General features: G+C 46.0%; 1 protein-coding gene across 5 annotated transcripts in view; it reads right to left on the bottom strand.

The window, feature by feature from the left end:
* Positions 1-1,479: 1,479 nt before the first annotated feature.
* The window catches only part of RAD54L2 (RAD54 like 2), a 144,922-nt gene continuing 134,107 nt past the window's right edge, over positions 1,480-12,294 (bottom strand). For 4 of the 5 annotated variants that reach the window (XM_072650444.1, XM_072650439.1, XM_072650442.1 and 1 more), the window contains exons 19-22: positions 9,617-9,813; positions 9,066-9,155; positions 8,075-8,167; positions 1,480-7,596 (exon numbers count right to left, since the gene is read on the bottom strand). In XM_072650444.1, the coding sequence (XP_072506545.1) occupies positions 6,608-7,596; positions 8,075-8,167; positions 9,066-9,155; positions 9,617-9,813 (1,369 nt within the window). In that variant the 3' untranslated portion in view covers positions 1,480-6,607. The remainder of the gene's footprint in view (positions 7,597-8,074; positions 8,168-9,065; positions 9,156-9,616; positions 9,814-12,294) is intronic. The other variant, XM_072650445.1, reaches the window with a different exon arrangement.

Here is a 12,294-nt window from a genome sequence, read left to right on the forward strand (position 1 = left end):
CCATTGTTAATTGCTTTTCTCAAACCTCAACCTCCTTGGCTAACTTCTGACACTGTTGACCACCCTGTTTGTGCCAGCCGATTTGGACTAGCTGGTTCCCAAACTCTACATGCCATCTCCCACTTTGATGACTTTGTAAATCTCTTCACTTTTGCCTTTCAGCATCTGTTTCACTTCTAACCTCAGCTGTCACTTCATCCTTAACTGGGGTTCCCCATCCTCATAGCCCCATTCTTCCTCCTTCTTATATTTCCCTCAAACATTTTGTGTAGATCCCTCTTGCCACCATTCCCTACCTTGGATCATACTCATCTGTGTACATGTCCTATTTCCCTTGTAGAATCTAAGAAACTAGAACACAGGAATTGTATCATTAAAAAATAAAAAGCATTGTATCCTCAGTACCCGGCATAGTAGGTACTTCATGCATAAAGGAATAATGGTTTCCTCTAAGAGCTGTTGACAGGATGGAAAGCAGCTGTAGGTTAGACTTTCTTGGTGTCATCTGACCTCTGGGTCATTGATTAGACCCTCTTAGCAAGGAATTTTTGAGTTCAGTGCCCCTGCTTCTCAGGGGTCAATAACATCTTCCAGAAAACATGGAGACTAGCTGGTAGGATGGCAGCCCTTAGGAGAAGCCGAAGCTCTCTTTGTAGACTTGTGGGTCTCCTCTTTCACAGATGAATACTAAGAGGAGCCTGATCCAAAGTTCCCACTGGAACCTCTGCAGGCACTGGATTTTTCCTTTTTGGCTCTCTACCTTCTCCTCTAGCACCAAGAACTCTGTCAGGAATCAGGACTTAGGATGAGAAGGGAGGTTGGGCTGTGCTGATCAGCACAAGCTTCGGGGGCTTTTCCCTGCTTACAGAAGGTTCAGTCTTACCAAGTAGGAATCCCATCTGTAAGCACCAGAGGGCAGCCAGAGCCTTCCAAAGCTGAGTTTTCCAAATGCACCTCCACCTTGGCATCACCTGCCAAACCTATGTGGAGACTTGAGGCCCAGATTCCCCACCCCAGCTCCAAACTAGGGGCTCAAGCAGAGAGGCAAGAACACTTAAGTGAGCAGTCAGACCTTTTGGACCTCTGGAGAGGTGCTGCCCCACCTATAAAATGAGGGGGGAGTCTAGATTCTCTGTGTCTTCATATTCTAGGAGCCCCTGCTCCCAGCTTCCAGACTGAAGTCTTTTCTAAGGCCAGTTGCCCTTCTGCAACACGTTCGCTTCTTGTGTCCTGACCCCTGGGTTCCTTCCAAGTCCCCCACCTCCTCAGCCCTGGGAGGTGGCAGTCACACACCTATAAATTCGCTTTCCTACACTTTCCCTGCCTCAGACTCCACTGCCTGATGCCAGGGATGTTTCCTTTGGGAGCTCTCGAGCAGCGGAGGCACAGCGCTGCCTTCTCCTGCCGTCCCAACTCCCAAGCCATTTAAGATACTATCGGTGGAAACAGTGTCTATCCAGATAAAACTGAGTCCAGGGAGCTGCCTCTTTTTTTTATTTTAAATTTTATTTTACAAAAAGAGAGAAAGAAAACTGATAGGCAGTTATACTGACTTACAATTGTTCTGTTTGCTTTTTTAAAAAAAGTGACATGAAACACAAGTAAAAATAAATATGTCATAGAAACGACCAGTTGTCCAGTCTCTGGGGCAGGAGACACTCTGCCTTCCAGAGAGAAGAGGGAAGCACATGATCATTCGTGCGGGCCGGCCGGCCCTGCTACAGAATCTTCTTTTCAATCCCCAAACGCGGACCCCAGACTCAGATGGCATCCAAAGGAAAGAAAACTGAAAACCAACGCCAGATACTGGGCCCCAGATGCCTCCCCATCCCTTGTCCAGCACAACTCCCCTCTCTGCCTCCCTTGAACCTGGTCTACTGATCAATCCTACCCCACCCACCCTCAGTAGATGGTGCTCATCAATTCAAGTTATAGGAAAAAAAGTCAGTGGGGCGTGAGGTTCCTCTAATGTCTACCACCCCCCTTCCCTCAAAAGCTGTTCTTACCCTCCTCAGTGCAGTTTAATGAACACATCTGGATTGGAAACAACCTCCCACAGTCAGGCTATGCTCTTGCAGCTACTGAGTCCTAGGTCACATCACAGTATGAGGTGCTAAGCAATATACTTCTACCCTCAAAACACCTTCCTTAAAGGACACAGGAAAGAAAACATGTTACTTCAACTTTGTAAAGGCCCTTAAAGGTCTGCCCCTTTCTAAACTGACATGTTAAACTACAGGATCTCTTCAAAAAAAAAAAAAGAGGCAGATGTACACAAAGGCCCTGGGCCAAGGCCAGTGGATATTGTTTTCTCTTATAGCTGAGTGCCCTAATTTTGGTTTGAGGGTTTATGGTGGTTAGGGAAGTTACAATCTGCTTGGCCAAGAATTTAGTAGTTTTAAGACTCAGTTGTCCCTATAGTCTAGGACAGAGTAATGAAATGGGGCAGGCACATCCAGCACTACAACCTTAGGCAGAAAGCTGAGACAGCTGGATGAAGGGTGGTCTCCCGAAAGAACACCCTTGGAACCAGGTCCAGGGCTAATGCCTCAGGTTAGAACCAGGGGCAGATTACAGCCAAGTCAGAGAGCTTCCCCTCTGATCCTCTCAAGAGACAGGGCTCATGCTCACATGGGTCAAACATGTTTTCAGAGTGTTTCAGAATGGTGAATGAAAGGAGTCAGTTTTCTTCATGGATATGACTTTGCACAAGAAGGGAAGGTTATGCACAGCAAGGGGAGAAGCTGGGTGTTAGCAATCACTAAGAGAAATTGGTAGGGTATGGGAAGGTCCTAGCCATGAGAGATGGGGAATGGGGTCTTCTCTTAGATAAAGAGAAGAAAGGAATGTCAGGTACATGTCAGACATTCAGTTAAAAGACACAAGATGACTCATGCTCAGATAGCGCATCTTACATTTGATAAAAACAGGATCAAACAAAAGAACACGGGCTCTTGGCAATGACTGAAAGGCCCTATTCTTCTAACATTACTTTTAGGGTAAGATCAAGTAAAGATTCCCACCAAGAGAAATTGCTAGTTTGGTTCACTTTTTCAACCAGGCAGGAAAATTGGTATTTTGAAATGGCTAGTTTCTCCTTGATCCATGCTCCTGGATGAGGGAAATTTTAGGAGATAATGGATGTGGATATGAAGTAGGGGAGTTCAGAGATTACCGTGAGTTTTTAGCAAGAAAGCAGTGTCTGATTGGGAGTTGTCTGTGGCTTGGAAGTTACTGGAATCAGTACTACTTTAAGTTTAAGGGGCACAGAAGCCAGGGTAAGTCAGTCTCAGATGTGTATTTGTATTGGATGGAACTGCTCTGGGACACAGCTTATTCCTTTTCCAACTTATACATGAACCATACATGTTGGTAACATCACCAATTTAAGACCACAAAGACATTTAAAAAATGGAAGAGTGTAGTTCAAATCCAAAGGTAGTTTCATTACAGCTGTTCTTGTATCATAATTGTACTGTGCCCTTATGACTAAGAGCAAAATCTATAAGCAGCAAATCTACAATAAACCAGATGTATATGGTTTAAAAGGCTTAAAAAAAAGGAACCCCAACCCATAGATGTCATCAGTCTAAGAATTATCTCGGATATACCGCCCTCCTCCACAGTCCATCTTTACCATACATACCCTGGCTAGTGAAAGCCACAGCCATTTGTCCCTCCCTTAGTGAAGGCAGACAAGGATATGATTTTTATGGCCTCCATGACACCATCTGCTTCCCTCACGTACATAAACCACACATATGTGTGTATACAAATATACATGACAGACATACACAGAAAGGCAGCAGTAAAGACAGGGTTTTGTTTTTCTAAAATTCATTTATAAAACCCTCAGAAACTCAGATCCCCCAATCATCCCACTTTCTCACGAAATCTCCACCTGCAATCTTCAAAGAAGGCCTTCTTCAGCAAGACCAGCCTCCCAAAGCTTTGGCCTTCAGAGACGGAGCAGGAACATGTGACTGTGAGAAGTAATCCCTGCTAGCACAGGTGAAAGAAGGCAAGATAAAATGCCCTCATTACAGCCAACCCTGTGAAACCATCGATGACATGGCAAACACTAAGGGGTCTTCCACTATTCACTAGCATCAGAGTGCTATCTGCACTATCTTGCAGAGGGATCTGTGAACCTGGTCCCGGTGCCAGTTGCGCCTCACTTGCCTGTCCACCACCTCTAGTGACAAAATGATGATACAATCAGCGTCAGTGGACATGCAAAGAGGCAGCAGGAAAGACACAATCTCCCTCCCAACACATAACTCAAGACCCTTCCTGTTACTGGCACAGATCAGGTAGTGAATGAACCTAAGGGGTCCAGACTTGTTCCCTTCTACCGTGCCAATTTAAACCTGAGCCTGCTCCAATGGAGCCCCTTCACTGTCCATTCATGGGAAGTGTCTGAAAGAGAAAACACTGGTTTGAACTGCTATTCTTAAATTAATCAAAAATAATTTGCATAGCTAAACTGTAGATCTAAGGCTTCTATGAGTAGCAGAGTTAGGTATGTCTGACAGAATGCCTATGAAAACTGAGAGAAAGCAAGCTCTAAGGTTCCACTTTTGGCATTTTTAGACAACAGTACGTACATGTGCACTCGTATATGCGCACACCCCCCTATCATCCATCTTCTCTTTGTCCCATTTCTTGGGAATAACTCAGCACACCTAGTCCTTTGAACAATGAAAACAGTGTTTGGACAGAAAATTCACAAGAGATCTTACTCCTAGGGTCAGTCTGGTCATGCTCTCCTCACAGGGCTGGGAAGAAACAGAAATGACCCACTAAGAGAACTTGCTGCAACCTCCCAGCCTGAGGAGACATGGTCATTAGCTACAGCTCTCACCCTGGGAAAGCTTGTCAGGCAAAGGCTTTTGGTCTGGCTCATCCTTCTCACCTCAGCCAATTTACAACACCCTAGCAACTTAAAAACCCGATGCCAGTCCTGAGAGAGGCCGAGTTTACACTTCTCCTAGACACTGTCACCAGGAAAAGTTGGAACCCAGAATGACCAATTTGCTTCTGAAAAGGGAAGTCCAACCCAGGATTCAGAGGAGGGGTAGAGCGGTGCTAACGCAACTCCTTCCCACAGGAAAACAGCCAAATTCAGCATATACATTAAAGAATATACTTTGGGAGTTAGGAATATTCCTTATCCTGAAACTAAGTTTACGTTCCCCTCCTTCCAAATTTACTGTCAACAGTAGACAAGCTCTGAGGAATTGGAAGGGCGGCCAATGCTCTTTTCCATTACAGGAATGGAATACATTGGAGGCCCCAGACCAGGACAATTGTATTTCCTACTTTCTTACTTTGCAGCCAATTCCATGGCCTCCACACTAATCCTAGGAAATCACCACCTAGAAATGCATTGGTCCTAACTACAGTCTACACTTTGGTCAAATCCTCTAACTTCCATCCAAGACTGATTCCCTGTCCATATAATATTTCTCACTGACAACCCAGGGTTAGGGAGACCTTAAGATTCTCCATCCCCATTCTTCCTATCTCCCACCCTCTTCCCTCCCAACTCCCTCCCCCTAACATAAATGAAAAAAGAAATGAAAACCCCCAATAATAAATAATTGCCTTCATGAAATAAATTAACATGGAGATTTCTAATGGAGGAGGGAACAAAGACATTCCACTAGGCCAGGTAGTTGGGGGTTCAGTCTTATAAACTCTTTGAGTTCCCACTGATCTCACCACCGCGAAACTCTTCACACATGGCAGTGAATCTTACCCTCCCCACTACCCACCCCCTCACAGGATACACACACAGCTTCCCTTCAAGAGGGAAAGCAAGAGCTGCCCAGAGACACAGACATGGCAAGGAGAAACGCAACCTGGCAATGTATAATCTTTGTATTTTTTCTTCAAATCCTAAAGTAAATGCAGCGCTTAGAATCTGCATCTCAGACAGTGGGTCAACCAGGTCTTCTCAGTCACCCCATACCTAAGTCGAATTGTTAAAAGGCAACTCTCCTAACCCTGAGCTGAGTCTCTTCTGTTTACCCACTGTTCAAGCTGGAAAGAAGCCACTACTTTTTTATTTCAATTAAGAAAATTTCAAGTTCTCCCCAGCCCCTCTCCCAGAACCCTCCCTTCCCTCCTACCATGCTGTCACGCACGCACATACACACACACACACACACACACACACACGGCTGAATTCCTGCTCCATCCCCAAGAAATATCCCCACTTTAAATGGGATCTTAGCCTATCCTCCCTTCTCCCTTTGCCTTTCCTCTCCACCCACCCCTTGCCCTCCCCAAACTGAGCTAAATCACTCAGTAAGGCAGCTCTCTTAAGAGAAAGGGCTCCCAAAAGCCAGAAACTGGATGAAAACCTCCAGACTTAAGCCAGACGAACCAATCTTCAGGCAGGCAGGTAGACAATATAGGTTGTTCTCCCATCTCTGGTCCCCAGTGCTCAAACTCCTTCCACTGTAGCAGTCTGGATTTTCTCCTTCCTTGCTAAACAACAACGACAGACAGCCCCTGTCCAGCCTACTGCTCTCCCTTTCTGGGCCCAGTCCCAATGGGAAGCCCATCGGGGGCTAGAATGAGGTGGAGAGGGATTCCCCAGCTATTTCCCTGTGATTTCTATCACATCATCGTCCTTGTCCTCATCTTCATTGGAGCTGCACCCAACCTCTGAGACCTCGTGGGAGTCAAAATGAGGCACCTGGGACCGTAGAAGACTGCCAGCTGGGTACCCCGAGTGGGGGGACATATAGCCTGGGTAGACTGACATGCCCCGGGCAAGGCTGCTGGGCAGAATGGTGGAGGGGAAAGGTGCGAACATCCTGGGCTCGGGCAGGAGAGACTGCGTGAAGGGGAGGGAGTAGCTAGGCAGCATCCCCGTCACAGAGGGGTTTAGCATGAAGGAAGGGACGCTGGCAGTGGCTGAGGTAGCAGCAGAAGAAGAGCTGACTGGGCCAGCTGGCAGGAGGGGGTCAGTAGTCACTGGAAATACCAGAGGGGAGTCTGCCAGCAGATTGGGCAGCTGGTAATAGGAAGAGCCAGTGCCCATGTAGAAGGAGTTCCCCGCCTGGGGGGTGAAGGGATGGGTGAGGTTGTGGTTTAAAGAGACTGATGGCATGGCAAATCCACTGGAAACTGGGTACCCGTGTTCATACGGCTGCACGGGGGCTGGCAGCTGGCACTTTTTGGGCGGCCGGCGGGCTGGCTCCTCTGTGGCAGATGGTGAGGCCGACTTGCGTTTGTTGCCCCGTAAGTCCAGTACTGGGTGCCCATCACTGGGCTGGCTGGTGGCCGGGAGGGAAAGGGCCAGGCAATGGCTCCCTAAGCGAGGCTCAGGCCCTCGAGCTGTCCCAGGGACTGCGTTACTGTCTGTAGACCGGGTTGGGGGACCGGAGGAGACAGGGTTGGTGCTAGGCGAGATGTGATGGGTCTCTCGAGCAGCTGCAGCCTCTGCATACTGCTGCAATTCACTGATGATCTCAGGGCTGTCAGGGGAAATAGGTCTGGCCAGCTCCTCTGTGTTGGGAGGTTTGGGTGATGAGGCACTATGTCTGCCATTGCTTGTGGACTCTAGAGATGGACCCTGGGATCCTGGGAGCAAAACATATATATATATACCTGGGAGTTAGAAAGGACAAGGAGAAACTGACTACTGATCACAGTGCTCAGGTACAAGATGATCAGACCCACCCTTGATTCCAGTGAAAGGGCTGTTTGAAAGGGTGGTTGAAAGGGTGATTATAAACCTAAGGTCAACTCTAAGAAGAGGTTCCAATTTGGGAATCCCATTTTCGAGGGAACAAACTAAATGAACTTGGTTACCTGGTCTCAATTCTAATGAAAGGCTTCAATATATACATTGAGTATCCATTGGGGGTATATGTGTGTGGCAGGAAGGCACTGGCTAAGGCAGAAGTTTCTGTAACTGAACATTGGAGCTTGTGAGACTAAAGCGGGCAACGTAAAATAAGACCAGCCTTATTTTTGTAGAGGAAGACTAGGAGGAGAAAAGAGAGGGCAGAGTGCAATTCAGTGCAGCAGTTAAGAGGTAAGAAAGTCACACAGGTACCTGAGGCAGCTGTCCGGCGATCATCATCAGCCTTTGGTTTTCCAGTTGTCCTGATGGCAAAAATCCGCCCATCACTGGTCCGGATATACGTCCCTAAAGTGGACAAGACGACTAGATAAAACTGCCATAATGTATCCATGACTTGAGATATTTGTAAAGTACTTTAGCACATGCCTGCAACATAACAGGTGCTTAATAAATGTTTGTTCCTGTTCCTTCCCCCTCTTCCCCAATCCTAGGAAGGCTTCAGGCCTAATTACATTTAACTGGCTACAAGTTATATAATGAAGCTTCAAACTGTCAATACAAAACTAGGGAGGGGGTGTTGGGGCAAGGGTGCACATAAATAAGAAACAGGCCCAGCTCCTAAAGGTCTGCAGCTCTGAGCAGCCCAAGCCCCACCTCTGACACTGAATGGCTTAGTAAAGGCGGGGGGGGGGGGGGGGGGGGGGGGGAGTGTACCTATCTGAACTGGAGTTGGGGAGTTCCCCACACTCATCACAGCTCCAGACCCTGTACTCTTACTCCCTGCCTGGGGAACACAGAGGCCTGTTCTGTTCTCCATCTGCCAAAGGGATCCATCCCCTTTAGTTTTCAGAACTCAGGTCCAGCTCTCAGGAAAGCTCTACAAAATGGACAATGCACCATTTTTGTACGTGCCATCACCCTACTTTGGTGGCAAATGTGTGTTCCTCATTAAGTGAAGGATTCAGGTAGAACATCCTTAATAGAACTCCAGAAACTCTTTGGAGTTGGCCAAGGTTACTTAATGGGTCTAGCCTGAAACACTCTTCACACCCAGACAATATAAGCTTATTCAAGCCTCTTTCATATCCAAGATTGCTTTAGAGGCATACTGAGTGATTTTCTTTAGCCCATCCTGACTTGTATTTCCTAATTCCCCACACCTGCCAATCTGCACATGTACCACACTGTTCCCTGGTTTGGGAACGGCAATAGAATCAGGGGCAGCTGGGCTACTGGCTCTCACCCTTTGTCCCGCGGATGATATGGATGCTCTCCCCAGCACTGATTCTTGCCTGCACATCTGTGGAGCTGTTTGTTCCAGGAATGACAATATCTGGTGGATAAACCAATACCTGGGGTTATAAGGGCATCTAAGCTAATTCATACTGATGAAGGGTTGGGAAAGCTATCTTTGTGGCTAAAATTCTTGAGGGAAGACCACTGCCATAGATCTACACCTACCAGGGTTATCTCAAAACCCATTATTCCCAAGAAGGCTATCTTGACTAATCCCATGCCACAACAATTATTTTTAACTTTCTAAATTCTAACAGCACTTAAAGAATATATACCATGCAAATGAATACTTGATTATATACCAGCTTGAACTTTTCATTTATTTCACAAATGTGCAAAGTGAGTCTCAAACTAGGGTGGAAGTTCCTTAAGGATGAAGACTTGTTTTCTGTTTTCCTCTTACATCCTTTATAATACTTAGTACTTAAATGCCTGTGGAATGAAAATATGAATCAAGAGCAAAGGTGGCACTCTTGGAATTGTGCCCATGTCACTGACCTGTTGTTGTAACAATCTTCTGCACAAGGACACCTGCACGCTGTAAGTAGTTGATGGGGAAGTTAACTGCTGGATTGGATGCTGAGGCAGAGACTGAGCTGCCCAGTGGGACATGCCGGGGCATCATAGGGATGGGGGTTGACTGCACGGGACGGACACTGGCCACAGGCTTGTCGTCACCTTTCAGGGTTGGCCTCCTGAGAGAAAATGGAGACCAAGAGGTGGTCAACATGAAAGGTCTTATTTATTGACTCTCGTTGGCTGAGTATTGAGTGTCCCTTCTAAGTGGGATGCTCTAGCTTACTTGGAAGGACAGCCTTTGTTAGTGAAAACAGATTAAGGACCAGAAGACAAGCGTCTATCCCTGGCTCTTGCATTAGTTAGCTGGGGGGCCTTTCTTCAGACTCTTTAGCCTACTTGAGTCTTAAGGTTCCTCAACAAAAAATAATCCTTTCTTCACCGTACCATTGTGATTATCCAGTGGTACTAATGTGAAAGCACTCTGACAACCACAAATAGCACTACACAAAGACAAAGAGCTTTGTTATTCCCTAGCTGAGCTCCTGATTGTTGGGTACCTGGCTAGGGGCACACTCCCTCTGACACCAGAGATTAGGAAAGGATGAAGAAAAAACCTTAGTATTAACAGCTTGCCCATCCACAGGGGTTTTCAATCTTCAGTAACATCTCACCAACAAAAGAAAACTACTCCCTAACCACCCTCTCTTTGTGGTGGGGCACAATCATCCCAGGTGTTCAGGCAGGAATGTTTTTCCTTCATCTGTCCCCACCCCTCCATCAAATCAACTTCCTCATATCTACCTGTCAACCCTCCCTTCCTGCAACATGACTAGATCAAGAGGCCAGGTTAATGGCAGGCGTTTCATCACATATACTGAACAACTGAGAATACTGTGTTTTCAACAAAGGTACCAGTTCAGTTACCAGCCATATCCCAGAGCTCACAATCATTAGGAGGGACTTGCAGTGCCTGGCCAATCCAAAAGGGAAAAGGAAAGAGGGGTAGAACACAGGAAAAGAGGGAGTAGAAAGGGAAAAGAGAAAGAGAAAGAAACTCAGAATCAGTTTAAGCACTAAGAACTAGATGTTGCTTCTAGGAATGACTTTTGGGGGGAAGGGAGATGCTAGATGATTTTCAAATGCTTCAAACTTTCCAGGATTCTCACTGACTAAAGAACTAGAGCTCTTTGTCTAGATCAAGTAATTATTACACCCCCAGAGGATACTTAGGAAAAGGTCTAAGACACACCATGGTGACAGAAGGTGTTCAAACCACACTGAATACTGAGTGAGGAATTCTTCCACTGATCTAGGAATATCTGTGTGACAGGGGAACGTGTGAAAGATAGTGTTTTAGAAGTTCACTTTTCTGGCTCTCTCTAGGTACCTGATATGATGGCTGAGCTGTACAGAGCAGGTTTTATTCAAAATTGGAAATTACAGAATGTTACAGCCAGAACCCTGGAAATAACCTAATCTAACTTTGTTAGAGATGAGGCTGAGGGAATATGACTAACGTCTTGAATTTAACACAATGGAAAATTGCTTCCACAAACTATCTGGGGGTATTACATGCTCAGAGATTAAATAAACGGGATAAATCACTGGATTGGGTCAGACCTTTTTACATTCTTATGGACCCTGATTACTCGATGGGTTTTTATGTTACCAAACAGATGGACAGATGAACAACTTTCAAGTTATGCAAGTGTTCATACTCCCTTGATAAGTCACTGAAGAAAAGATGGAAATTCTACTGTTAAAGTTATACAGGTTACAAACACTGGCCCTATAAAGTCACTGCTGGGTGTGGCATAAATATTGGCACCAGTTGAAGTGTCTATGCTATAGGAGACCCTCTGCTCACAATCAAAAGCCTCTGTCTCAGCAATTAAAACTCAGCAGTAGTTGCCAAAGAGAAAGTCATAGAGCCAGAGGGCATGGGTCCAAATCCCACCTCTGATGTTTCCTCCTTGTGTACATGACCTTGTCATTTAATCATCTTACAGTTAAAATGAGGGGACTGGACCAAAATGGCTTCTGAGATGCCTTCCAGCTCCGGACCTCTGATCCTATGACCAGCCTTTCTCTCTGGCCCAATGAATAGAGCGCTGGGCCTGCAGTCAGGAACACTCTCATTCAAATCAGGTCTCTGAGTCTTACTACCTACGTCACCCTAGGCAAGTCACTCTCTGCCTCAAAATGGGGATAATAGCTGCTCTCTCCCAGGATTACGGTAACGATCAAAGTGCTTAGTGTGGTGCCTGGCTCATGGTAAATGCTATATAAATATTAGCTATTATCCATGTATATTCCAAGCAATCACACTGTTTTGACCCTCTCTCTTTCACGTTAAATAATGAACAGAGACATGGGAGACTAAAGACACAGGCTGTCCTGTGGAATACAGCATGGGGCAGTTAGAAGAGCCTGTATCTCGAGTCAGAGGGTCTGGGATAAATTCCCACTTATGCGGAGGCAAGTTATTTCCTTTCTTTGACTCAGTTTTGTAGACTGCAAAATAATATGATTAGACTAGACAGTCCCTTCTCATCTCTCATCCATGTGATCCTATGATCACTTCTCCTGGAAAAAAACTACAAAACTGATCAGTTAGAAAAATATGCCCTAATCCCCCAAACTACAACATTACAAAA

Source organism: Notamacropus eugenii, chromosome 1 (genome assembly GCF_028372415.1).
Source record: "Notamacropus eugenii isolate mMacEug1 chromosome 1, mMacEug1.pri_v2, whole genome shotgun sequence".
Lineage (NCBI taxonomy): Eukaryota > Metazoa > Chordata > Mammalia > Diprotodontia > Macropodidae > Notamacropus > Notamacropus eugenii.